This window comes from Quercus robur, chromosome 8, assembly GCF_932294415.1.
Source record: "Quercus robur chromosome 8, dhQueRobu3.1, whole genome shotgun sequence".
NCBI classification, from domain to species: Eukaryota; Viridiplantae; Streptophyta; class Magnoliopsida; order Fagales; family Fagaceae; genus Quercus; species Quercus robur.
Window position 1 is genome coordinate 53,491,787 of NC_065541.1, and position 25,506 is coordinate 53,517,292.

At 34.2% G+C, this 25,506-nt stretch overlaps 3 protein-coding genes across 8 annotated transcripts; all 3 read right to left on the minus strand.

The window, feature by feature from the left end:
• Positions 1-1,783: 1,783 nt before the first annotated feature.
• On the minus strand, positions 1,784-9,227 carry LOC126697020 (two-component response regulator ARR14-like). Of its 2 annotated transcripts, none has more exons than XM_050393823.1 (5): positions 6,181-9,227; positions 4,449-4,598; positions 3,958-4,338; positions 3,780-3,853; positions 1,784-3,396 (listed from the first exon to the last, which is right to left on the minus strand). In XM_050393823.1, exons 1-5 carry the CDS (start codon positions 6,320-6,322, stop codon positions 2,389-2,391), a joined length of 1,755 nt encoding a protein of 584 aa, XP_050249780.1. In that variant the 5' UTR covers positions 6,323-9,227; the 3' UTR covers positions 1,784-2,388. The 2 variants fall into 2 exon arrangements, with proteins under 2 accessions (XP_050249780.1, XP_050249779.1); XM_050393822.1 differs by having other exon boundaries at positions 3,780-3,856.
• Positions 6,314-15,919, minus strand: LOC126697021 (two-component response regulator ORR24-like). Of its 3 annotated transcripts, XR_007646133.1 has the most exons (9): positions 15,792-15,919; positions 13,723-13,826; positions 13,414-13,565; positions 11,471-11,620; positions 10,961-11,359; positions 10,784-10,860; positions 9,724-10,394; positions 9,502-9,621; positions 6,314-6,332 (listed from the first exon to the last, which is right to left on the minus strand). XR_007646133.1 is itself a non-coding variant. In XM_050393824.1 (8 exons), exons 2-8 carry the CDS (start codon positions 13,809-13,811, stop codon positions 9,609-9,611), a joined length of 1,551 nt encoding a protein of 516 aa, XP_050249781.1. In that variant the 5' UTR covers positions 13,812-13,826; positions 15,792-15,919; the 3' UTR covers positions 9,355-9,608. The 3 variants fall into 3 exon arrangements, 2 of the variants coding, with proteins under 2 accessions (XP_050249781.1, XP_050249782.1); XM_050393824.1 differs by lacking the exon at positions 6,314-6,332 and having other exon boundaries at positions 9,355-9,621; XM_050393825.1 differs by lacking the exons at positions 6,314-6,332; positions 13,723-13,826 and having other exon boundaries at positions 9,355-9,621; positions 15,792-15,890.
• Positions 15,833-25,506, minus strand: LOC126697019 (flap endonuclease GEN-like 1). 3 transcript variants are annotated; one of them, XM_050393821.1, is made up of 8 exons: positions 25,155-25,506; positions 24,062-24,238; positions 23,317-23,487; positions 22,567-22,748; positions 22,231-22,477; positions 21,916-22,051; positions 20,355-20,827; positions 15,833-15,980 (listed from the first exon to the last, which is right to left on the minus strand). In XM_050393821.1, exons 1-8 carry the CDS (start codon positions 25,344-25,346, stop codon positions 15,954-15,956), a joined length of 1,605 nt encoding a protein of 534 aa, XP_050249778.1. In that variant the 5' UTR covers positions 25,347-25,506; the 3' UTR covers positions 15,833-15,953. The 3 variants fall into 3 exon arrangements, with proteins under 3 accessions (XP_050249778.1, XP_050249777.1, XP_050249776.1); XM_050393820.1 differs by lacking the exon at positions 15,833-15,980 and adding an exon at positions 17,809-18,312 and having other exon boundaries at positions 20,355-20,824; positions 25,155-25,505; XM_050393819.1 differs by lacking the exon at positions 15,833-15,980 and adding an exon at positions 17,886-18,312 and having other exon boundaries at positions 25,155-25,504.

Genomic DNA, 25,506 nt, shown 5'->3' on the forward strand with positions numbered 1-25,506 from the left:
GAGTTTCTATCATTAAAAACACTGTGATCCTGCAGATAGAGCATTTAGTACTCATCTTGTCAGGATTGTTTGAATTTATGTGACCTTTTTATACATTGTTTAAAGTAATCTCTGTCTGTAAGTTTATTGAGTCCCATTTTACATATTCCTTCTAGGAGAGAGATTTATTACTTGACCATAAATGTGGCTAGTACCATTTAATATAAACTTAAAACCTTACCATCAAGGTTTTAACAAACACAGGTATTAATTAAGAGTAATGATTATCTTTTTTTTTTTTTTTTTCATTACACTCACATTTTTTAATACAAATTCTTTGTACCACTTTTTGTGTACCACTTTATATTCCACCAATCACTACTTGTCATGTTTTGATTTTATTTTCCTTATAAAATAATTGAAGTTTAAAATGGAAAACAATCATAGACATAGCAAGTAATGATTGATGAAACATAGAGTAATACACAAAACGTGATATAGAGAATTTGTATTCCACATTTTTGCCCACGCCATGTTACTGTTGTAAACTTTGACACCATTAATCCTGCAATATTTGGATTCCGGGATTTAATTACATGATTGTTGGTGATTAGGATGCTACTATAACAAATTTGACAACATCCACATGCTTGAAGATTGCTTGTGCATATATATTGTTATGGCTACCTCAATGCAATAATTTGGAGAAGAATTGGTTAAAAGAATAATTTTATTTCTGTTAATTGGACATTGTCTTCTGAACAAAAAACAATGCATGATTAGAAGTGAAATTAGCTAGATGGAAGAGTGCAACAAATCAGCTTGTGAAGATAACAGGGCATAGACGGCATTTTAAAATTTTATTTAGTGACAATTCTAAACAGTATCGTTACCAAAAGATCTCTTATGAGGCGAAGACACAATTGTAAGGGTGACATAGATGGCCACCAGGTCACCACGCAGAGCTATTTGCCTCTCCAACATAGTTCTTAAGGTGCAAATTATTAGTGGTAAATAAAAAAGTGATATTAATAGTATGCTTAGATGAGAACCAGTGCAAGCTTGCCAACTCAAACGTTTTCAATTTTTTTGCACAAGTACCATTGCTCTTACTGCTTGTTTCATGTTTTTCTAGTTGGTGTTATTGTTTGGAGAGCAACAAGCATAATATTTGCATATTATGTGTAGTTTTTTAAAACTTCAATTTTTTTTTTTTTTTTTTTTTTTTTAAGATACAATGATACTTTTACCCAACTAATTTTTTATGAAATAACCAGTCTGAAAATTTCAGATTTTTGAAAATTATTTGTTAGAGATGTTTTTATTTATTTTTCATTTCATATAATATTTTGAGATTTATGTAATGACAAATGGCGGGAGACGGCCTTTTCACTTTATCAGTGCCATATTCAAAAGCACATTAATCAACATAATGGGAAAACATCCTCATATTAAGATGATGCATAAAATAATACCTATACGTTTACTGGTAACAAAGATCAAATTTCCATGTGCGTACTTATAATAAGCGAGTCTCATTATTTTTTATGCAAACTCAAATGACTAGATTTGAATAGAAGCCTTAAAACTTAATACTATGCAACTAGAAAATGGCTTTTGTTTAAGGTTGAAAACATATATCTAGCTTTTAGTTGTTTAAAATAAAATAATGGCATTATAACCTCAGAAATTAGAGTTTTAAGGATTGAAGTATCACTAGAACTAACAGAGCTGTATGGCTTGATGCAGATCTCATAGAAAAGAAAGACAGTGTAAAACAAATTGTCATAACAGACTGAATAGTGAATAGACAAAGATATCCGTCTGACAGTATTTTATTGTAATGCACGAAAGAAATAGCAACCAAACAAAACATCATCAAATTCAAGTACTTCCTCCTAACCACTATCCATCAAACAGTGCTTTATTGTAATGCTAATAAGAAATAGCAACAAAACAAAAACAACATCATCAAATTCAAGTACTTCCTCCAAACCACTAACTGTAAACTCAAACCATCAGACTCAAATTGGAAAACAAATGATAAGTTTTACACTTTTCTTGCTTGGATTCCAAACTTTCACCCATGGCTGAAGTCATATTTCTGGAATCTCACTGTCCATGTAAAAAGCAATATTAATGTCCAAGAACATGGCCTCTTCTCGCCCTTGTGGCGCCCAAATGTTGAAACACTTGGCTTATAAGTGCGAAGAATTTTCAAAATTCCAGGACAAAGAAAGACGGTACATAAAGGTCTGTGTTAAGTAGCATTAATATACCTGGACACAAAATTCATCTATTACCAGAGATCATCAAGTTCCTCATCATGCATGATTAGGGTCTTTAGAAAGATCAAATAATTCTTCTATTTCTCCTCGTTAAGACCCAAAAAAAGTCATGTTATTTTGGCTACTGTGGTGGTTGTGATGGTGGAGGTAGTGGCTGATATGGTTGCTGCAGAAATGGTTGCTGCTGCCGCAGAAATGGTTGTTGCTGCTGCAGAAATTGTTGTTGTTGCTGCTGCAGAAATGGTTGTTGCTGCTGCAGAAATTGTTGTTGCTGCTGCAGGTGTTCTTGTTGTGTGTTATCACTCAGAAAGACAATATTATGCACACCAAAAGGATCCATGTTCCTGCTGACGGTCTCTTCACCACTAGAATTTCTGATCTGGACAAAGCCTGCTAACTCATTGCTAATGATCCAACTTCCAACATGACTAGAATTAGGAAAAGTATAACCTAGCTGACTGACTGGTGGAGTCAATTGCCCATACATAGGATTGGATGGATTACTACAACTTGAGTCTATGTAATTAGGAACATGTGTGGAACCAACAAAGGGCATGTAGATGTGACCACTTAAATTCCTCTGCAAACCATTTCCAAGCACTGGTTGATATGATGTTGATGCGGATTGCTGATTTGAAAATCGAAGTCCATGAAAATTGAATGCTGATGAAGGATAGTATGATCCAAGGCTTGAGTCTACATAATTAGGAAAATGTGCAGAACCAAGGAAGGGCATGTACATGTGACTACTTAAATTCCTCTGCAAATCATTTCCAAACTCTGGTTGATATGATGTCGATGCGGCTTGCTGATTTGGAAATTGAAGAAGTCCATGTAAATTGAATGCTGGTGAAGGATAGTGTGATCCAAGGCTTGAGTTTACATAATTAGGAAAATGTGCAGAACCAAGAAAGGGCGTGTACATGTGACTACTTAAATTTCTCCGCAAATCATTTCCAAACTCTGGTTGATATGATGTTGATACAGATTGCTGATTTGAAAATTGATGAAGTCCATGTAAATTGACTGCTGATGAAGGATAGTATGGTCCAAGGCTTGATCCAGTAGATTTTCCAATCATGGTCTTTTGAATTGCATCTTGTTGACATTTCAAGGGGAGATGATTTTTCTGCAATGGTAACATTTATGGTAAGTTCCTTTGAGTCACAACTGACACCATTGTGCCATTACCAGATCTGTACACATCTACCGAAAAAATTGGAGTATAGAGCAAAACATTTCTTGATACCTATCTAAAACAAAAGATGGAATTCAGGAAATTCAGAAGTCACTGTGAAAAAGTAACTATGCTGCAACTAAGTTTCATTTAGAAATTTAGGATATTTTTTCCTTTTTTTGCTCAGCATGGCAAATTGGGATTCAATTATTACTATTTCTTGCCAAATTGAAATACCAGCGTATGTCCAAAGGGTGCTTACATATTTTCATAGAGATACCTCTCAATTCAAGAACAAAATTTGAAAAGATTGCACTTCCTTTCAAAATACAAACCTGTAAATGCCTTGAAATATTTTCCCTTTTCAGTCCCGGGGCATTCATTTGCTGAATTATCTTCTTTGGATGAGCTGCTAAATCAAGACAGGAATCATGTACCATAATTATGAAGAGTGGAGACAGTACCAAATAGGATAAATTTTCACCAGCAAACTATAATTATGAAAATGCTTACTGTCAATGCCTAATACATTAAAAGCTTGTGGGAATCTGTTGTGTAACTCATTATTCCAAACTAGATTTGGCTTCTTTAGGACTGATGAATCATAATTCTCTTCCTCCTCATCTTTGTTCATCTCTTCTGGTGCTTTTCTTTTGGCCTTTTGGTGGCTTTGCTCCTTTTTATTCTCAAATGGCTGATTCACTGATTCCTCAGATAATGCCCGTTGACCACTGCTTATTCTATCAGCAGCTAAGGTTTTGTCACTTTTCTTCATGAGTGCAAACTGCCAAATGTTTTTCATGTCATTCAAAGTGATTGGTTTCACGAGATGCAACACAGCACCTTTAAACAGGCTGCCTAACATGGCTTTCTCACTATCATCAGCTGACATAACTGCATTAGGAATAAAAGACAGAAAGTGTCAGAGAGAAGAAACCGCCCATTGAGAACATTTTGTGGTAAAAGAAAACAAAAGAAAAAACCGAATCTGGAGTGATACTTACTAATGACTGGCAATTTAGACATTTCTTGCATTCTCTCTAGGAACTCATATTTATCCATGTCAGGCAAATGAGCCTCTGTCACAACAAGCTGAAGATCATCTTTCTCCCGTGCAATTGCCAATGCATCAGAGCCTTGCTTAGCAGTCACAACTGGTGGTGAAATGATTAGGAACATTCAGAAAATAATTCTAGTGAAATGTTAGTCCCGGATGCTAACAAAGAAGACATAGGAAAAGACAAGATAAAGAAAGTTTCAAAAGTTCTGAGGAGCTTGTGGTTGAAACGATTGCAATCTCCAACAACTACATTGAGCATATTAGTCCTGAAGGATATAATACATATCTGTCTCTCTAAATTATGAGAATATATGATGTTTTCTTCAAATAGGGCTGTAACATGTCAATGTTCATCACAATAGCAAAAGGGAAGCAATGAAAACATCATAATTGCAGGGTTGGCTTTGGGCCTAGGCTTAAGACACCCCATTAGAGGAAAAAAGCCCTAATACTCCAAATTTTGAGATAATTGGTCTTCCAAAGAGGGAGAAAAAAAACATAATTGGCTTGTATGCTTTCTCCCCCACCCAAAGAAAGCTCACAAAATTTTCAGCCATTAGAAATCCAACCCAATTGAAACCCTAGTTGTTTCACACACACAAAAAAAATGTTGATCAATTTTCCTAACAGCTTGAGACTTCAATTTTTCTAAACTAGTTTCTCACAAGGTAAATTATTAACATTACCCCCTCAATCTCCCACATAACCATGCATCAAACACTCTCTCTCTCTCTCTCTCTCAACACCATTATCAAAATTGGAAATTAAATTTCAGCTTTCCTTCACCATGTATCGCCTCTACCTAAGATAAAGTAAAACTTACTTTTTTTTAAATAAAAATAATAAAATTTGCTATTTTTGTTAAATTCTACGTCTGAACCATAAAATTTGATTCTTTATACAAAATTAATCTTGATTTAGTTAGTTCTAATTCATCGATGTGTGTCTAATTCGTTTTTGGTTGGGCAGATTGAGGTTATTAGGTGATTCTATACTCTATAGTTAGCTAAAGTTGTGATAGTGCCTTTGATCACTTAGATTCTATTGATCTATGTCTTAAATTTATTTTATTCTTGTCAAATTATAATTTAACATTGTAGATAGTGATCTTCTTATTTGAAAATATTTTTCAATAATAAATGACTACTAGAAAATATCAATTTAGATATGAGAAACTTTTGAAATGAAAAGTGGGATTGAAAGAAAAATATAGAAAAACTAATTGAATCTCAGATAGAAAATTTCATTTAAAAAAATACCTAGTCCAAAAACTAAATTATTAATTTTGTTTATCAAATAGCACGAAGAATTTTTAAATAAACAATTTGCAAGAAGAATGAATTTTAAATAAAAAAATTTATAATAGAAAAAGTGAAATAAATATTATTAAAATATTATTTAATTAAAAAAAAAAAAAAAGATCCCACTGAAAATTGTCACCTTAGGTTTCAAACAGTGTCGAGTCAGCCTTGCATATTTGCTATAAATTTTTCATTAATTAGTGAATATTGATTATAAATCAACTGGAAAGAGAGAGAGACCCAAAAAAAAAAAAAAAAAAACCACTGTTATATCTTAATTAGGATCTTAGAAAAACAAGAAAAATCCCAAAAGCATATAAAAATAACAACAAAAAGAAAGAATTGTTTCTTCCTATTCTAATCTCTATTGCTTACCTTTGTAACCAAATCTATAGAGCATTTTTGATATGAAGGTGAGACAGGTAGAATCACCGTCCACAACCAAAACGCTGACATCTCTAGGCAATGAACTGGAATTGTGGACAGGTTCAACTGAGATGCTCTTCTCACGGTTCATGCTGGTTACGCTATAAAAGACAAAATGAAGCTCCGAGATGGGGAAAATATTTGGTTAGAGCACTAACAAAGTCAAGAGAGAAAGAAAGAGAGATGCTTATACCACATGCTTATATAGTGTATATTGAGATTCATACAATTCTAACTCAAAAGGAAGTCTCTGACAAAACTATTTATTTTTACAATTGGCTAGTGCTAGTGTTATTGCAGGGCGCTTATATTGGCCAGCAATTGCAATTATAAACTAGAAACTCATTAGTCAAGCAATATTTCTTCTGTAATGTAAATTTGCAAAGCAACAAAGTAAAAGAGTTGGTAATTGATTTGAGCACCCTAAGCTTTTCAACTCTTTTGAAAAGTTGGGAGCAGGAGCACACAGTAAAGTCCAGAGAATATTTAGCATGTCATTTATCAAAATCAAATTTGCCACGTATAAAGAGGGAGTCAAGTTCAATACTGAGCTTCCTTGTAAAAAATTTAGGAATTTTGTACATGCCACATATATTAAAAATATATTAATACGGTTAATTACTTTCACAGATTTATTGTGCTACATTTATATAAAAGCCTTAATAAGGCTACCTTCTTTAAAAGATTTATTTCATTTAATATTATAATCTCGACTTGTTCAATTAGAGTAATTCATGTTGCTCTTAGTTGTTAGAGGTCTCAAAACCTATTTGACTGTCATAGACTTGATAAAGTAAGTAAATTTAGCTAACTTATTATTAAATCCAATTTAAGTTTCACAGTTTAGTCTGGGAGGCTCCACACCTAGCATATCAAGGGCCATTGCAAAGATACATGACTCCATGATTTTCCCATTAGTATTTTTTAAACTCTGCAGATGATCACTTGACTGTTGCATGCATCAATATCAAACACATATACTAGGATCTCCAATAACCACAGGATTTACTTATGGTCTCATATTTGGAGCCCAACATACCATAAGTTTCTCAAAATAAATTCTTATAATATTCCTGAATATCCTAGTTAGTTTGTCTGGTGTCAATTTCCGGAACAAGCTGCTGTTCATTTGTTACATGATTTATTTAAAACTGCCTGCATTCCTTTCATAGTTGAGTTATCAACAGCAGATAGGAATATAATTGAGAATGGGTGGATGAATGAAAAAGGCTACATTTTATGATCTGGCAGATAACTTCATGCCTAATCAATCTCAAAGTGCTTGTATAAAATCTTCATATTTGATTTTCCAATTTCTACTACATCAATTATGATTGATTAGGCTCTGACACAAACGGATACCATAATAAAAGAATTCTTGTTTGTATTCCTGTACAAATTTTCAACTTTTGAAAATTTATTTAGTGACACATCAAAACTATATCGTTACGAAAAGATATTACTGAGGCGTAGATGTAGTTGCAAGGGTGACAGATGGTCACCATGCAGAGCCATTGGCCTTGACAACAGAGTTGTTACCAAAAATGTGTTGTTATGGCATAAAAACATTTTATAAAATAATTTTATTGCTCATTTCATGTTTTCCTAGTCTGCATCATTATTTTGAGAATGACAGTATTGCCTTGAAAGTTTTGAATAGATTCCAGATTTGTCAAAATTTTGGAAATTATTTGTTTGAGATGATTTTTATAGTAATTTTCATGTCATATAATGTTTTGAGATTAACATGATGACAAATTGTAGAAGACAAATTTTCACTTTATCAATATCATATTCAAAAACATTAATCAACGAAATGGGAGAACATCCTCACATAATTAATATGATGCATAATTAATACCTAGATGTTTTCTTGTAATAAAGATCAAATTTCTATATGCATAATAATAATAAGTAAGCCTCATTAATTTTAAATTAGACTCAAATGACTAACTTTGAGTACCACTTCAAGCTTCAGAAAACAACTTTTGTTTAAGCAATAAAGAATATATCTAGCTTAGAATTATGGCTAAATGATTAATCACGCCTAATCAATCTCAAAGTGCTTGTATAAAATCTTCATATTTGATTTTCCAATTTCTACAACGTCAATTATGATTGATTAGGCTCTGACACAAACAGATACCGTAATAAAAGAATGCTTGTTTGTATCCCTGTACAAATTTTCAACTTTTGAAAATATATTTAGTAACACGTCAAAACTATATCGTTACGAAAAGATATAACTGAGATGTAGAGGCAGTTGCAAGGGTGACAGATGGTCACCATGCAGAGCCATTGGCCTTGGCAACAGAGTTGTTACCAAAAATGTGTTGTGATGGGATAAAAACATTTCATAAAATGATTATATTGCTCATTTCATGTATGCCTAGTCTGCATTATTATTTGGGGAAATGACAGTACTGCCTTGAAAGTTTTGAAAATATTCCAGATTTGTCAAAATTTTGGAAATTATTTGTTTGAGATTGTTTTTAAAGTAATTTTCATGTCATCTAATGTTTTGAGATTAACATGATGACAAACTGCAGAAGGCAATTTTTCACTTTATCAAATCATATTCAAAAGCATTAATCAACAAAATGGGAGAACATCCTCACATAATTAATATGATGCATAATATAATACCTAGATGTTATCTTGTAATAAAGATCAAATTTCTATATGTGTAATTATAATAAGTGAGCCTCATTAATTTTAAATTAGACTCAAATGACTAACTTTGAATAACACTTCAAGCGTTAGAACCTACAAACCTTGCAACTAGAAAACAACTTTTGTTTAAGCTTTAAAGAATATATCTAGCTTGTTAGAATTATGGCTAAATGATTAAATTCACCATTTTCTAACAAGTTAAGCTTTTAGGACAAAGATAGGAGATCCCATTTGGCCCCACTAATTAAGGGGGAGTTTAGGCCCATGCATGAGGCGAAGTGTTAGAATTACAGTAGAAAATGAAGACAGTCTAACCCAAATTGTCATGATAGACTGAATAGTGAATAGACAAAGATATTCATCAAACAGTGTTTTATTGCAATGCAAGTAAGATATAGCAACCAAAGAAAAACAACATCATCAAATTCAACTACTTCCTCCAAACCACTATCCATCAAACAGTGTTTTATTATAATGCAACTAAGAAATAACAACTAAACAAAAACAACATCATCAAATTCAAGTACTTCCTCCAAACCACTAAGAGTGGACTCAAACCTTCAGACTAAAATTGAAAAACAAATGTAAGTTTTACACCTTTTGTGCTTGGATTCCAAACTTTCACCCAATGCTTAAGCCATAAATCTGGAAGCTCACTGGTCCAAATAAATAGTGATGTCAATGTCCATGTACATGGCCTCTTCTCACCCTTGATGCCTAAACATTTAAAAACATGGCTTATAAGTGTGAAGAATTTTCAAAATGCCAGGAAAAAGAAAAAAGGTACATAAACTTCAACATTAAGTAGCACCAATATACCTGGACACAAAACTTGTCGATTGCCAAAGATCGTCAAGGTCCTCATCATTGAACATATTATTAGGGTCTTTCAAAAGATCAAATAATTCATCAATTTCTCCTCTTTCAACCCCAAAAATGTCAGGTTCTTCTGGCTCCTGTGGTGGTTGTGGTGGTGGAGGAAGTGGCTGATATGGTTGCTGCAGCTGTTCTTGTTGTGTGGTATCACTCAGAAAACCAATATGATCCACACCAAAAGGATCCATGTTCCCGCTGAGGGTCTCTTCACCACTAGAATTTCCTATCTGGAAAAAGCCTGCTAACTCATTGCTAGTGATCCAGCTTCCAACATAACTAGAATCAGGATAAGTAGAATCTAGCTGATTCACTGGAGGAGTCAATTGCCCATACATAGGATTGGATGGATCACTACAACTTGAGTCTATGTAATTAGGAAAATCTGCAGAGCCATGAAAGGGCATGTGCATTTGACTACTTAAATTTCTCTGTAAATCATTTCCTAATTCTGGTTGATTTGATGTGGCTGAGGATTGCTGATTTGAAACTTGAAGAAGTCCTTGTAAATTGAATGTTGATGAAGGATAGTATGATGTAAGGCTTGATCCAGTAGGATCTCTTGTCATTGTCTTTTGGATTGCATCTTGCTCCCGTTTCAAGGAGAGACGATATTTCTGCAACAGTAACATTTATGACAAGTTCTTTTCAGTCACAATTGACATCATTATGCCATTACAAGATTGGTACATCTACAGAAAAAAAAAATTTGGAGTATGGAGCAAAATATTTCTTGATACCTCTCTAAAACAAAAGCTGGAATTCAGGAAAATTCAGAAGTCATGGTGAAAAAGTAATTGTGCTTCAGCTAAGTTTCATTTGGAAAATTAATATATTTTTTTCCCTTTTTTGCTTGGCATTGCAAATTGATTTTCAAGTATTACTACTTCTTGCCATATGGGAACCCCAGCTCATATCAAAAGGGTGCTTTTAGATTTTTATAAAGATACCAATTACATCAAGAACAGACTATTGAAAAGATTGCACTTCCTTATATAAGACATACCTGTAAATGGCTTGAAATATTCTCCTTTTTCAGTCCTGGCGTATTCATATACTTAAGTATCTTCTTTGGATGAGCTCCTAAATCAAGACAGGAATCAGCCACCGTAATTATGAAGAGTAGAAACGGTATTAAATAGGATAAACTTCCACCATCAAACTAGAATTAAGAAATGCTTACTGTCAATGCCTAGTACTTTTATAGCTTGCAGGAATCTGTCATGTAGCTCATTAGTCCAAGTTAGCTTTGGCTTCTTTAGGACTGATGAATCATAATTCTCTTCCTCCTCGTCTTTTTCCGTCTCTTCCAGTGCTATTCTTTTGGCCTTTTGGAGGCTTTGCTTCCTTTTATTCTCAAATGATTGACTCTCTGTATCCTCATCTGATGCACTCTCCTCAGATGATTCCCCTTGAACACTGCTTACTCCGTCAGCAACTAGTGTTTTCTCACTATTCTTCATGAATGCAAACTGCCATAGGTTTTTCACGTCGTTCAAAGTAATTGGTTTTATAAGATATAATGCAGCACCTTTAAACAAGCTGCCTAACACGGTATTTTCATTATCATCAGCTGACATAACTACATTAGGAATAAAAGATCAATACTGTCAGACAGATGGAACCACGCCTTTGATAACATTTTATGGTCAAAGAAAACAAGAGAAAAAGCTTAATCTGAAGTGAGACTTACTAACAACGGGCAATTTGGACATTTCTCCCATTCTCTCCAGGAACTCATATTTATCCATGTCAGGCAAATGAGCTTCTGCCAGAACAAGTTGAAGATCATCTTCCTCCCGTGCAATTGCCAAAGCATCAGAGGCTCGCTTAGCGGTCACAACTGGAGGTAAAATTGATTAGGATTATTTAGAAAATAACTCTAGTGAAATGTTAGTCCCAGATGCTACATAAGTTTGATAGTGCTTTGTGCTAATTTGGGAGATCTTATTTTCATTGGTTTATTGGGCTTAAAAAATAAGTTGGCAAAAGTACAGTTTTACCTTGAAAAATAGAATTTTAAAAAATTGTACATAAACTAAATAAGCCAAATAAGCTGGAAACAAGCTTTGACAAAATGAGAGGTTACAAAGAAGACAGAGGAAAAGATGAGATAAATAACATCTTAAAGTTATGAGGAACTTGTGGTAGAAATGGTTGTAAATTCCTTGGGAGCCAAATTGAGCATATTAGCCTAGAAGGATATAATACATATTTGTCTCTCAGAATTATGAAAAGATATGATGTTTTCTTTAGGCAGTGATGTAACATCTCGATGTTCATCACCATTACAAAAAAAGGAGCAACAAATACATATATTTGGAGGGCCAACTTTAGGCCTAGGCCTGAGGCACCTCATTAGAAAAAGGCCCCAAAATTTTTAAATTGGGGGATAATTGGTTTTCCATGGGGATTGGGAGAAACATTGATTGTTTCGCAAAAGAAAAAAAAAAAATGATGCAAATGTGCTGAATGCCGAATCATCATTAATGATCAATTTCCCCCAATGGCTTGAAACTTCAATTTTTGAAAATCAATTCATGGTAGATTTAACATTAGTCACCTAATTTCCTACATAACCACACATCAAACAATCTCTCTCTCTCTCTCTCTCTCTCTCTCACACACACACACACACACACACACACACAACACCAATATTGTAATTGAAAATCAGATTCAGTTTTCCTTCACCATGCATTGCCTTACCCAAGATATAATAAATTTTCGTCTGTTTTTGTTAAATTTTAGTCTTGAATCTTGATATTTGATTTTCTATATGAAATTAATCTTGGTTTGGTTAGTATTAATTCATCAAGTTATGTGTTTAATTTGTTTTTGCTAGGACAGTTTAAAGTTACTGGGTGATTCCATTGTTAACTGAAGTTGCAATAGCACCTTTCATAAATTAGATTCTATTTTTTTATGCTTTAAAATTTATTTAATTCTTGTCATATTGTAATTTTATATTGTAGATAGTGTTTCCTTTATTTCTAGATATTTTTTAATTATAAATGTCTACTATAAATATCAATTTGTTTTTTATAATAAATAAATATTAAAAAAACAAACAAACAAACAAAGCCTTAGATCCAAATTTTTAGGGGCTGGCTATGGGGTCCTCAACAAATTAGTTAAAGTCGGCCACATGTATTCTTTTCCTCTATTCTATTTGATTCAAAATTATACTCTATGTTACTTCCACATTTCCCAAATTTGGATATAAAAGAATTATTTTTATAAGTGAGGGGTAGAGAGAAGAATAGAAAATTTAATTAAATCCCGAAGAAATTTCAATCAATAAAAACATAATTAGTAATTTGGCATCTCAAAAAGCAAGGAGCATGGATGTTATAGAAAGTGATATAAATATTATTTTATTTATATTGAAAGATAAAAAGATCCCACTTAAAAATTTGTTGTCTTAGATCTCAAACAGTGTTGGGCTGGCCCTGCATACCTATGCATTTTTCTTTGTTTAGTCTAAAAACTGATACTACTAAACGAAATATATCTACTCGTCCCTCCTCCCTCCAACCCAAAAAAAACAAACAATTTAAGATAATCCCACAAACATATAAAAATAACAACAAAAAGAAATATTTGTCTCTTTCTATTATAATCTCTACTGATTACCTTTGTAACCAAATCTACAGAGCATTTCGGATATGATGGTGAGACATGTAGGATCACAATCCACAACCAAAATGCTGACGCCTTTAGGCAATGAACTGGAATTTCTGATAGATTCAATTGAGATGCTCTTCTCACTGTTCATGCTGGTTATGCTATAAGACAAGGTAAAACTCAGAGATGAAGAAGATATTTGTTTTGAGCACAAACAATGTCAAGAGAGAGAGAGAGAGATGCTTATACTGTATTCTTATATAGTGTATACTGCGATGCATACTACATTTAAAGGAAATTTATGTCAAACTCACATACTTTTTACCGTTTGCTAGTGCTAGTGCTAGTGCTATCACGTGGTGATTATATTGTCCAGCAACCGCAATTGTAAACGAGAAACTCATCATCAATCAAGATTTCTTCTGTAAAGTAATTTTGCCAAGCAACAAAGTAAAAGAGTTGGTAATTGATTTGAGCAACCATAGCTTTTCAACTCTTCTAAAATGTTGGAAGTGTACAGGAAGGTCAAAAGAATATTTAGCATGTCATTTATCAAATTAAAAACTGCCATATATAAAGAGGGAGTCAAGATCATTAATGAGCTTCCATATAAGAAAATTGTAGAAATTTTGGACATACAACAACAAGAAGCTGTAATCCCAAATTTTTGGGGTTGGCTATGAATCCTTAATGGATTAGTTAGAATTGGCTACACGTATTAGGGAATGCCCCAATGAGTATCTGTATTGAATTCATTCATACTAAAGAGAGAAAATTTTACGCTAGCCTTCAACCTACCACAACCCCTCTCCTTTTCTTGGGCTTGGGACTAGCAGTGAACAAATATAGAAACACTAAGCACAGACACATACAGAGTTAAGGATAGCAACCTACAAAGAGAAAAAATTGCTTTATAGAGTGACTAAATTTTGGACATATAATATAACCTTAATAAGGTTACCTTATTTATAAAGGTTTGTTTTGTTTACATATATTAAAAAACCATAATCAGGTTACCTTAGTTTTAAAGATGTGTTTCATTTAATATTACAACCTTGACTTGGTCAACTAGAGTTAATTCAGGATGCTCTTAGTTGTTTCAAAACCTAATTGAGAGTCAAAGACTTGAAAAAGAACAGTAAATTTAGCTAACCTTATTATTAAATCCAATTTAACTTCCATATTTTAATCCATGGGGTTCCTCACATAGCGTATCAAGCGCCATTGCAAGTAAATTTGTACTTTTTAAAATATGCTGATGATCACATGAGTGTTGCATGCATTGATTTAAAACACATATGCTAGGATCTACCATAATCACAGGATTTATTAATGTTCTCATATTTGGAGCCCAAAACACCTTAAATTTCTCGAAACACTTTCTTATAATATTCCTAAATAATTTTTTCTTTTTTGAGGTAGAGTTTCAACTTATAGCATCCGCTCTTGATAATTACCCTTTATCATCAAACCAAGACATCAATTGGTTTTTGATGTAAGCGGAAATAAAACCTCAAATCTCTTATTCGACTATAAGAAACGGATAAGAGACTTTACCGGTTAAACTAAATATCATTTTTAGTTTTTCCAGTGTCAATTTCCAGAACAAGGTGCTGTTCATTTAATGGCTGTCTGCATTCCTTTGCATAGTAATCAATAAGACAACAACAAAGAGTTATATAATAGAGATGGGGTGGATGAATGAAGGAGGCTACATTTTATGATCTAGCATGTATCTCAATGCCCAAGTTTAGGTAGAAGTTTGATTGCTATGTGATTTACCATGTTTTGTTTTTTAATATTTCCTTTATAGAACAAAAGGTGAAGAAATTCTGCTCCTATGTAATCAAAATTCTATTTCAACATTTGAATTGAACAACTAACATACATCTCCTTTACTAAATTCAAAAACAATGAAAAATAACAAATCCATACCAAATAGAACTTTTGTAGATGACATCATAAAAATAAAAATAAATAAATATTAATAATAAATAAATAATACAGAGCTAACTTCCTGGTGATAATCAACCTTAAAGTGCTCTTATAAAATCTTGAAATTTGATTTTCCAATTTTCACTACATCAATTGATTGGTGTAGTAATAAGAGCACTTTGAATGCTTCTTTGTATTTAGGTAAAAAAATTTGTACAACTTAATTAAAAGCTGAAACTGATAAAAATAAAAATAAAAATAAAAAGTGTCATATTAGGTAAAACATCCACAGATGATTTACTAGGCACAGAAACTAACAGGCTTAGCAAACACCAAAAATAAAAAAGTAAAGAAGTATAGATATTGCCAGATATACTTATCCAAGAAAAGAAAAGGACAGATACTTTAAAAAATTGTTTTCCTAAAACTATAAATAGAATTTATAATGTCACCTGAAAATTCCAGGGTGCTGAAGTCTTGTCAAGCTCATTTACTTCATGAACGACATTTCATGCATATAATCAAGCAGCTGAGGTAATCTTTGGCATCACAGTAACCTTGCCCTTGCACAGTGTGGAAGTGTGGTGGCATCAATACTGAATGCAGAATCAATATTATCTACCATGGCAGCTCAACCCAACCTATTTAGGACAAAATTTTGATTGTAAAGCAAAGCTTGATTTAAAATCAGAATGAAGACTGAGTCCAACCTTTCATTTGACTTGATTCTAATTAGGTTAGATTCAGTTTGGCGGTTTCTGAGCAGAAGCCTTATTTTGATTATGAAATGGTCCTTAGCTCAAGGTGAAGGCATTGAACAAAGATCACCCTGCGTAGATATCAAACTGAGGTTTTCATTTTCTCCAGTTACATCAGTCCCTAAATCTAGACCATCTCCACTCCAATCCATTGAATTGATGACAACCAAGTGATTGATGGCTCAGGCTGAAAATCCACACGTCCAACCCTGGGATCATTCCCACCCCCCCCCCCCCTCCCCCCCCCTCCAAACCCCAAAAAAAAATAACAACAACAACAATAATCTCTATGGCCATACTTACACTGTTGATTTCCACAGAAATATTTTTCAGGAACTGAAATTGACCCCAAAACATTTTCACTCAAGTGGCTCACATGGAGAATCATTAGTATTTTTTGTCGGCACAATAGTGGTGATTGCCTGATTGGGGCAGAGTTGGGAGGCGCAACAATGGCAATGAAGGAGATGTGGCAGTAGTGGAGGTGCTGTGACAACAGTGATGGCAGTAGTGGTGGTGGTGACATAAAGGAATGGAGGCATTTTCAGCAGAAAACATTTTTCACCTCTTTTGGGTTATTTTCCATTGACTTGTCAAATGTTTCCCGCTGATAAAGATTCTCAACCACACCAAACACCAAGCAAAAACATTACTGAAACAAACGAGTCATTTGAAAGATTAATTACCGACTGAATTGTTTCAGAGGACTAAAGTAGTTCATGGTATGGTTTTTGATAAATTGCCGACTGCTTTTTTAAATGGGGTCATACACGTGGGAATTTTTAAAAATAGAAAGTAAGATGTAGAGACTGTAGACAGAGTTTTATCCCAGGACCTCTTGCTTTGATACCATGATATATTACCAATTGTCCCAAAAGCTTAAGTTGATGAGAATTGGTGAATTTACTCTACGTTTGTTTTGTTGTAAAATGTTTTTTCTGGTGAAAACATTTTCTTTTTCAGTGTTTGGTTGAGTTATTGAAAATGCTCTGAAAATCAATTTTGGTGTTTGGTTGTGTTCCTAAAAATGTTCCGGAAAAAATCAAAATAACACCCAAGATCAAAATAAAATTACACATCAAAAACGGATCTGAAAATCACACCCAAAAGAGATCTGAAAAATCTCAAGCGTCAATCTGAAAATCGCAAAGATGACAACCACTGTGAGATCCACCTGTGAGAAAGCCAAATACCCACAAGGTTGATGCCAGAGAATTCACGATGAATCCCACCACCCATTGCCAACAAACTCTATTATCACGGAAGGCCTAGGCCAGTCACCAATAAACCCCAGTGCCATGAAATTCCTCCAATTTTCAGCCTGAGACCAACGCTAGAGACTGTCAACCGCCACCATTAACATCAATGTCTCTACAAGAGAGAAGGGAAGAGAGGATGGGGATTTGTGCAAGAGAGATGAAGAGTGAGGGGGGTTTGTAGGTGAGTGAATTTTGGAAAATGTTTTACTAAAAAATTTGAAATAAAACATTTTACAAATTTCTATAGAGTCTTCTTGTCAACGGAAAAGATTTTCAAGTTTGACCAAATTTTACAATAAAACAAACACTCAAAAATGTAAAAAAAAAAAAGTGGAAAATATTTTACAAGCAAACAGTCGGAGGGTTAATCACTTAATCTAACAGCTTCAATGATAGTTGTGTCATTGCATAAAATTGATGCAAAGACAAGCACTTACCCCTAGTTCAAACACTAACACAATATCACCTGGATTTCAATAAGATCTATAGTTGGAAAAACAAACCATTTACATTTGAGAAGGATAGCAACTTAAAAAGAGAAAAATGTTTACTTTATACAAACTCAAAAGAAGCAACATTGTTTTGCTTGGAGAAAACATTGAGAGCCATCCTACAATACGTAAACCTAGATACTTACAAAAATATCCCTCAGCCTAGCTTAAAAGCAAGGGGACCCTAAATCTTAAATTATCCTACTTGAACAAAAGGCGACGCCTAACAGACTTGGAAAGATTTGGATTTGACACTTTTCTCTTCTCTTTTGAGGTCCCATCACCCTGACTATCAGAAACCCTCGGTAGATCTTCTCCTGGTTTTAACTGAATTTGAACTTTGGTTGAACGGTAGAATTCAGTAATACTTAGTTGGACACCTCGTGAACTTTTTAATTCTGACTTTTCATTTGTCCCTTCAGATCTTAAGCTTGAACTCTTTTTTCGTTTGGATTCTTTTAATTCCTGCAAAATTTCAAGCACACAGAAATAATCATGTGGCAGCTCCAAAATTAATAAATAACTTTTTAGTTCAAACTTTTTTTTTTTTGGGTTGTAAATCCTATAGTTCCAGGAATCCGCCTCTCTAAAAAAATGGGGGTAAGGCTACCTACCAATCACCTCTCCCAGACCCCACAAAAGAGGGAGCTTTGGGCACAAAGTATGGCCTTTTTTGTAAATTCTGAAGTTTGCCAAACCATTTGCAGAAAACCCCAACGAATACAAAGGGAATACCTTCATAGCACATCAAGCAACTTCCCTAAAAGATCTCTTTTCTAGCTAACAACACTCATTGTATATATTATAAAAGGTAGGTTTAATTACCATTTTGGTCCCTAACATTTGTCCTGTGTCAAAATGGTTCCTACCCGTTTCAAATGTGTCAATTTGGTCCCTAAACTTTTGATATTGTGTCAAAATAGTTCCTAAACTTTTATGTGATAGATAGAAAATGCTAACATGACCAATAACAATATTAAAACATTAATTTTTTTTATGCCATCTAGGCTTTCATTTGGACTGCCACATGGCCTTAATTTAAAAATAAAATAAGTAAAAGTCTCAATGGTATCCTTCAGCCACCAACACCATGGTATCACAACACAAATCTATAGGCCACTGCAAATACCGCTGCCTCAATTGTCTCTCAAGATTGACTCCCATCGCAAAGTGACTACCCGTATCTCTCTCTCTCTCAAAATAAATTGATATGTTGTGGGCTGTGGTTGCTGAACCTTACCTCAAAACCCTAACCCCACCACCACAATAAAAGGTCTCTCGGTCTATCTTTCTATTTATTTTTTAAAATTTTTGTTTAAGAAGAAAGTAATGGTTGATATGCCTTGTCATTTTTCTCAAGGAAGATCATAGGGAAAAGTGAACAAGCACCTTTAGTTCAGCTTACCAGGTAAGTTTTCCGATTGTGCTTTCTCTGTTTAGGTCAGTTTTATTTTTATTCTTTTGTAGTCAGGGAGGAAGAAGCAAGAGTGGCTGCGGTGACCCATAGATTTGCATTGTGGTGGCACAGTGTTGATGGCTGAAGGGGTTGGGTCTTCTGATGGCAGCAGGGGTGCAAGAGAGAGTGTATAGTTGAGAGTTTTAAAAAAAAAATAAGGCCAGGTGACATTAAAAAAAATATATATATATTTTAAAAGTTTTGTTAGCCACGTTAGCTTGTTTTTTTTTTGATAAGTAATAAGATATATTGATAAAAAGGAACACCCAAGTGCACCGGAAGTGAACAGCCACGTTAGCTTGTTCTATCCATCACTTAACATTAGGGACTATTTTCAATATTTTGACACATTTGAACCATTATAAACCATTTTGACACATAGGGCAAACATTAGGGACCAAAATGGTAATTAAACCTACAAGGTATTATCACCAACTTCTTGCACATTCATCAATGCCTTCCTTTTATTTAGTTTCTTGTCTTGCCATCCATTAATCTCTACAACCTTGTATAAGAAACTGAACAACAGTACTTTCTAGGCATTTCAGCTCTTGATAGTCCTGAATTTTGGACTGTAAGCACAATTGCCAGTAAATCCACTCTCATTTTCTTCCTTAAATTTGATAAATTAATAGTGATGCATCTTTTTTAAATTATTTTTCAAAAGAATTTCTCTTAACCTATACTGCTCTAATTATACTAATATATTATTCTAGCCTTGTCCAGACCTCCACCTTAGCACCTCCTTTCACAATTAACCAAATAAATATAACAGAAAGTCATCTCTATTTTTCTAGGCTGTCAATATTCACTATCTCTTGTTACAACTTACAACTCCTAGCTTGAATAATCCAATATAGCAGATATTCAACAAATGCCAAATCCAACAACTAACCAGAATTCTTGACATTAACATCCTCATTTAACAATAACTAAATTAAATTATAACCATGACAAAATCCAGATAAGAGGGGATAAAAAGGAATAAGAAATGGCCAAGATATAAAAAATATATATTTAAAAAAAAAAAAAAAAAAGAGAGAGAACACACCTTTTCATGCAAAAATCTGTCAACTTCTTCTGGAAAAGCAGCCCGAACAATGTCCATATTTTCATCTGTCAAAAGGTAGCAGCTACCCTCCTCAACATGAATCCTGGGGCCCTCAGACTCATCCCCTAAATCAAGAGATTCATCAACATCCACAACATCTTGTTGCATATCAGACTCCTCAGAAAGGATTGAATTCATAATACTGCCCAGGGCAGGCACAGCTTTTTTCCACTTGACCACATAGAATTGATGCCCATGTCTTATCTTCAGACGCTGTATAGAGTCAAACTCATACTGCCCATGTAACAAAGTTTTTACAGGATTTATTGCCATTTCTCGTAAGAACACGGTGGACAACATAGGAAGCATCATCCGCCGAATGTAGGATGGCTCCCAGTGCTGATGAAAAGCTAAGAAATCAACAAGCATTTCAGTATTCGGGCTTCCCCATGATATGCAAGGACCAACTTCTTCTGTACAAAAATTCAAGAATCACAGTTACAGAGCATGGCATTCTATAATCCAAAAAATGTATACAAAATTATAATAAGAAGCAAAACATCTTAATACAACAAACTTTCAAAATATTGATCTTGTAGTTTTTCATTTAGCTTTTCCCAGGGCCTGAATACTGGCCTGAACAACGGAGAACATTGAAAAGGATCATGAGTAAAGGGCAGCCTTCCCCTACTAAATGAGCATCCCCCCTACCCCTTTTCACACCCACAAAGAAGAAACAAAAGATTCAAGCAAATTTTTAACTGAGAGCAGCCATTGGTTGATTAGTTTTTCATTTAGCTTTTCCCAGGGCCTGAATACTGGGCTGAACAACAGAGAACATTGAAAAGGATCATGAGTAAAGGGCAGCCTTCCCCTACTAAATGAGCATCCCCCCTAACCCTTTTCACTCCCACAAAGAAGAAACAAAAGATTCAAGCAAATTTTTAACTGAGAGCAGCCATTGGTAGATTTGGATGGAAATATTTAAAGAGAAGTGTTTGAATTTCAGTTCTTGAATCTAAACAACTTGAGTAAATAAGAAAAAGCCAAAAATTTTACATTGATGAAATTCATGAACAGAATTCAATATGTGGATTTGAAACAATTAGGTGTAATTAAATCCACAACAGCACAAGTATTTTTGTTAAAGCAACATCCTCAAAATCCAAATCCGTAATGTGTAGTTAAAATTCATACTCAGCAAGTTATGCTATCAATTGTTCTTCATATCCCTTTAAATCCTCAAATCTAGTTGCAACCTATATTTTAGATGCAGGAACATACAGTCTAAGGAGAAATGTCCAAGAGTGTTTCCTTTTGTTTGTGTGTGTGTGTGTGTGTGTGTGAGAGAGAGAGAGAGAAAGAGAGAGAGATTTACTAAAAATAAGTAACTACTTTTTGCATATGGGAAACATTTAATTTAATTGACTATTTAAGCATCCTAAATTATATTCAATGCATGCCAAAAAGGAAGTTCATGTCAATATCACTGCACTAATTTACTTAAGTACCAATTAGTTCTTTCTAGCAAAGACTCATGAATCCAAACAAACAAACGTACCACTAAAATCACCATGGTTGCTGCACAAATACATTTTAATAATCTCATCATTGGGGAAATTTGACTCCATAGCTATCTTGTTGCAAACTTTTATTCTCCAATTTTCTTGCTTCTTCTGTTCCTTTTCTCTCCGATCCTGCCATTTAGACACCATTTAATGCTTTTAATAAGAATTGAATAAAACACACATCGCACAGAGACAGGAGAAAAGTGATCGCAACTCTTTGACTATAAGTATATAAGAAGGTATCCCAAATTGTCACTGCAACAATTATGAAAAGAATAATAAAGTAATGGCAACGACTAAGGCCATACCATATCACAGGAGGAGCAATCACATTTAAACCCCTCCGGTTTTTTCATGCAACCCTCACCATTACTAGTACTGCAGTATTCACAAGAAGACTTAAGATGAGCTCTCTTGCTGCCAGGATGTCCACAGAGGGAACAATGAGAACATTTTATCTTCAGTGAGCTCTCACTCGAGACAGGTACACAATCATCTAAAGATTTTATAGCACCTTGAAATATTGGACTATCTCCAGTGCCTATTTCATGTAACCTGCAAGAAAGTATCAATCTCAACATAACATCATCACCAAGTATTTGTTTAGAATTTTAAGAACACATTAAACCAGTTAAGGAGCACACCTATTCAATATCTCATCTTCAGAAAAAGCTTGTACAAAACGTAGAGCAGTATCAAGCCCAATGCCTTGCACCCCATTTAAATCATGGTCATTTCCAACCAAAAGAGAGATGGCTATCAAGTGTTTCCTCTTTAACCCAAGACCGGCTTCAATATCTGACATATGGTAGCATTCAAATGGTTCCTGCATACAATGAGATTCTCAAACTTGCCAAAAAAGGATGCTATGGCAGGACAAATTTGTAAACAACAAAAACTATATAGCCAAACTCAAAAAGTCAAAATATAAAGGTACATCAACTGATAAGGGCATGTCAATTTCCACATTAAAAAATGTAATTGCTGTAAATCAATTGATACGAGCACAAAGAAATCTTTGAACTACAAATACCACATAGATGTAATTGCCTTATGAAAAAAGTGATTGGATAGCAATTCAAAATGGAACCTAATGCACAAATGGGGCACAAATAACCTACTAACGCACTTGAGATGTGTTTGGATACCGCTTATTTTACTGAAAACTGAAAACACTATAGCAAAATAATTTTTAAATGTGTAAATAGTGCCGTGGGACCTATTTTTAATAAAATTTTTGTTGAAAAAGAGGTTTGTGAGTCTCGTTAACAGTGCACAGGACCTACTGGAAAAGCCACCATAGCTACAAAATGCGCTTCTGAAAAAAATAAATAAATAAATAAAATGCAGACGCAAACATTATAATCAGTATCCAAACGGGTACTTGTACTTACTTTGGAATTGGGCCGAACAAATTTTATCACACATTTAGCCCCAAAGAGGAATGCATCACTGTCAGCTGTGACACATGCATCTACGTAACCCTCACTGTCCAACTGTGCACACAGTGCTTCAGCCTCTCCTTTTGCTTTTACTACAGGCATACCAAATAGCTCAAGCAGTTCCTATCAAGACACAATTAGTTAATAAGTAAAATAGGGTTCAAAAGTATCATCAACAAATCAAAAGAAACTGTATAAGCAACAACCATCTGGCAGGTAGTAGAAAGAGTTCTAACATGAGATATAAAATAAACTGATGATAAGAAGAGCTAAAGTGATCTCACACTTTGATTTACAAGACACAAATGAAGCAAACAAGGATGAAAGCTCTTATTTGAATCTTTTAACATCATTCAGTTTCTTCATCACAAACAAACTGCATGATCATAAGGTATTTTACTAGACTTTAGTTCATAACGTAAAGGTTTTTTTATTTATTTATTTTTTTTCCTAAGATCATATGGGGGACTCTTCCCTAGTTCACATAAGCCCTCCTCTGGACATTAAAATATAGACATAAACATAACTAAGATTATTAAATTTTTTAACTTCATTGCGTTTCTCAATTTCCTCAGCAAGCAAGAGGAGAATTATCACTGAAAGCATGCAACACTGCTGATTGAAGCACAAAACAGAAAGACCATAATTCCTACACATCTGAAAGCTGGATGGAAAGCATGATAAAGAGACAACCCACCACACACTCTTGAACACACTTTGAAAATGCTGTATTCCTCTCAATTGAAACACCCTCTTCAGCCACAGGCAAATCTGACAAATCAATGCCAGAAGCATGAAAGAATCTTGCAATCCTTGCCCGCGATTTCAGTGGTGATGGAGTTCCATCAGTGACAAAGACTGGAAATGCTCCAAACTGCAAAAATCTCAATGCAGTTATTATCAAAATATAAAAATAAAAAATAAAAAAATTATAATGATTCTTTGTAATAAAAACTAGAAAATAAAACAAAGTGATTGTTTTAAAAGTTGGAGATTTCATTGTTAGAGTCATAAAGAATGACCCTCCATTTTAATAAGCCTAACATAATCATTCAGCTAACATTGCCGTCTGACAAAGAAAGGAGGGTCACGATAGTTTGACCGCTGATGTAGTAGATCAAAGTTGTTTTTTCTTCGATTGGTAATTTACTCACACATACAAAGAGACGTGAAGTCATGACCACCCCCTTCCCCCCCAAACCTCACCTGTAACCCCATACTTTTATTGGGTGAAGCTCCCATTTGGCCCAAAGAACATTAGCAACATAGAACATTACTTGCAATCATTATATTGAGAGAGGTTTCATGGAGCGGACCCTATAAGTAGGACTAATGCTTAGTGGAGTTGAGGGTTTTAATATATATATATATATATATATATTATTTCAAATAGCATAATGCTCCTTTTGGTTTCTGAGATTATTTAAGAAACAACTAGCAATTACAATGTTAATATCTATCACTTTAATTATCATAAACCTAAGAACCACCCCCCCCCTCCATAATTTGCTACCTCAAAACACAAATAACAGACCCAAAAAAAAAAAAAAAAACCAAATTCTACTTTCACATTGTTATCAGTCTCTTTTCTAAGCATCCAAAGAGAAAAATAAATGAATAAATAAAACAAGACAATATCGGCCACAAGATAAAATTAAAGAACTTTTTTCAAGAGAATAGAAAAAGGGCCAAAAGGGTCTCTGTAAAAAGCTATAGTAAACCAAAACATACACCACAGAGCCCAAAATCGTATTTTTCTTGGAAACCAAACAGGGAAACAAAAAATGTACCTTGGAGAAAAGATTGATGGTACGGAAGAAAATGAGCCTCAGGTGTGGGTTCCTGACACGGGCTTTGATAGCGGTTTCGTGCTGGACGATCCAGAAGGAGAGGTCCACGGCGACCCGTTTGTTAACCAGGAAATCTGGGCCTTCGAGTCGGGCATAGGGTTTAAGCAAGTCCCATAAACCTCCAACCCCCATTGCTTTTTTTCGAAGTGGGTTTAAGAGAGTATAGGGGACTAGAGGGTTAGTGATGGTACGGACAAAGACTGAGAAAGAAGTAGTGGCTGAAGCTATTCACTATTGAGGTTTCATTGGTTCAGACTTCGGAGAAGAAGAGGAAGAGGAAGAGAGATTTTGG

Bases quoted from the DNA above. Each gene is read 5' to 3' on its own strand.
- LOC126697019 (XM_050393819.1), bottom strand. From the start codon at position 25,346: ATGGGGGTTGGAGGTTTATGGGACTTGCTTAAACCCTATGCCCGACTC. The intron at 24,239-25,154 runs GTACATTTTTTG...AGATTTTTGCAG, and splicing joins CCATCAATCTTTTCTCCAAG to TTTGGAGCATTTCCAGTCTT. The intron at 23,488-24,061 runs GTGGGTTGTCTC...GTGTCTTGATAG, and splicing joins AGTGTGTTCAAGAGTGTGTG to GAACTGCTTGAGCTATTTGG.
- LOC126697020 (XM_050393822.1), bottom strand. From the start codon at position 6,322: ATGAACCGTGAGAAGAGCATCTCAGTTGAACCTGTCCACAATTCCAGT. The intron at 4,599-6,180 runs GTAAGCAATAGA...TTTCACCACCAG, and splicing joins CTATAGATTTGGTTACAAAG to TTGTGACTGCTAAGCAAGGC. The intron at 3,397-3,779 runs GTTTGTATTTTG...TTACCATTGCAG, and splicing joins ATATTTCAAGGCATTTACAG to AAAAATCATCTCCCCTTGAA.
- LOC126697021 (XM_050393824.1), bottom strand. From the start codon at position 13,811: ATGATGAGTTTCTCGTTTACAATTGCGGTTGCTGGACAATATAATCAC. The intron at 13,566-13,722 runs GTATGTGAGTTT...CTTGTCTTATAG, and splicing joins GCACTAGCAAACGGTAAAAA to CATAACCAGCATGAACAGTG. The intron at 11,360-11,470 runs GTAAGTCTCACT...TTCCTAATGTAG, and splicing joins GTCCAAATTGCCCGTTGTTA to TTATGTCAGCTGATGATAAT.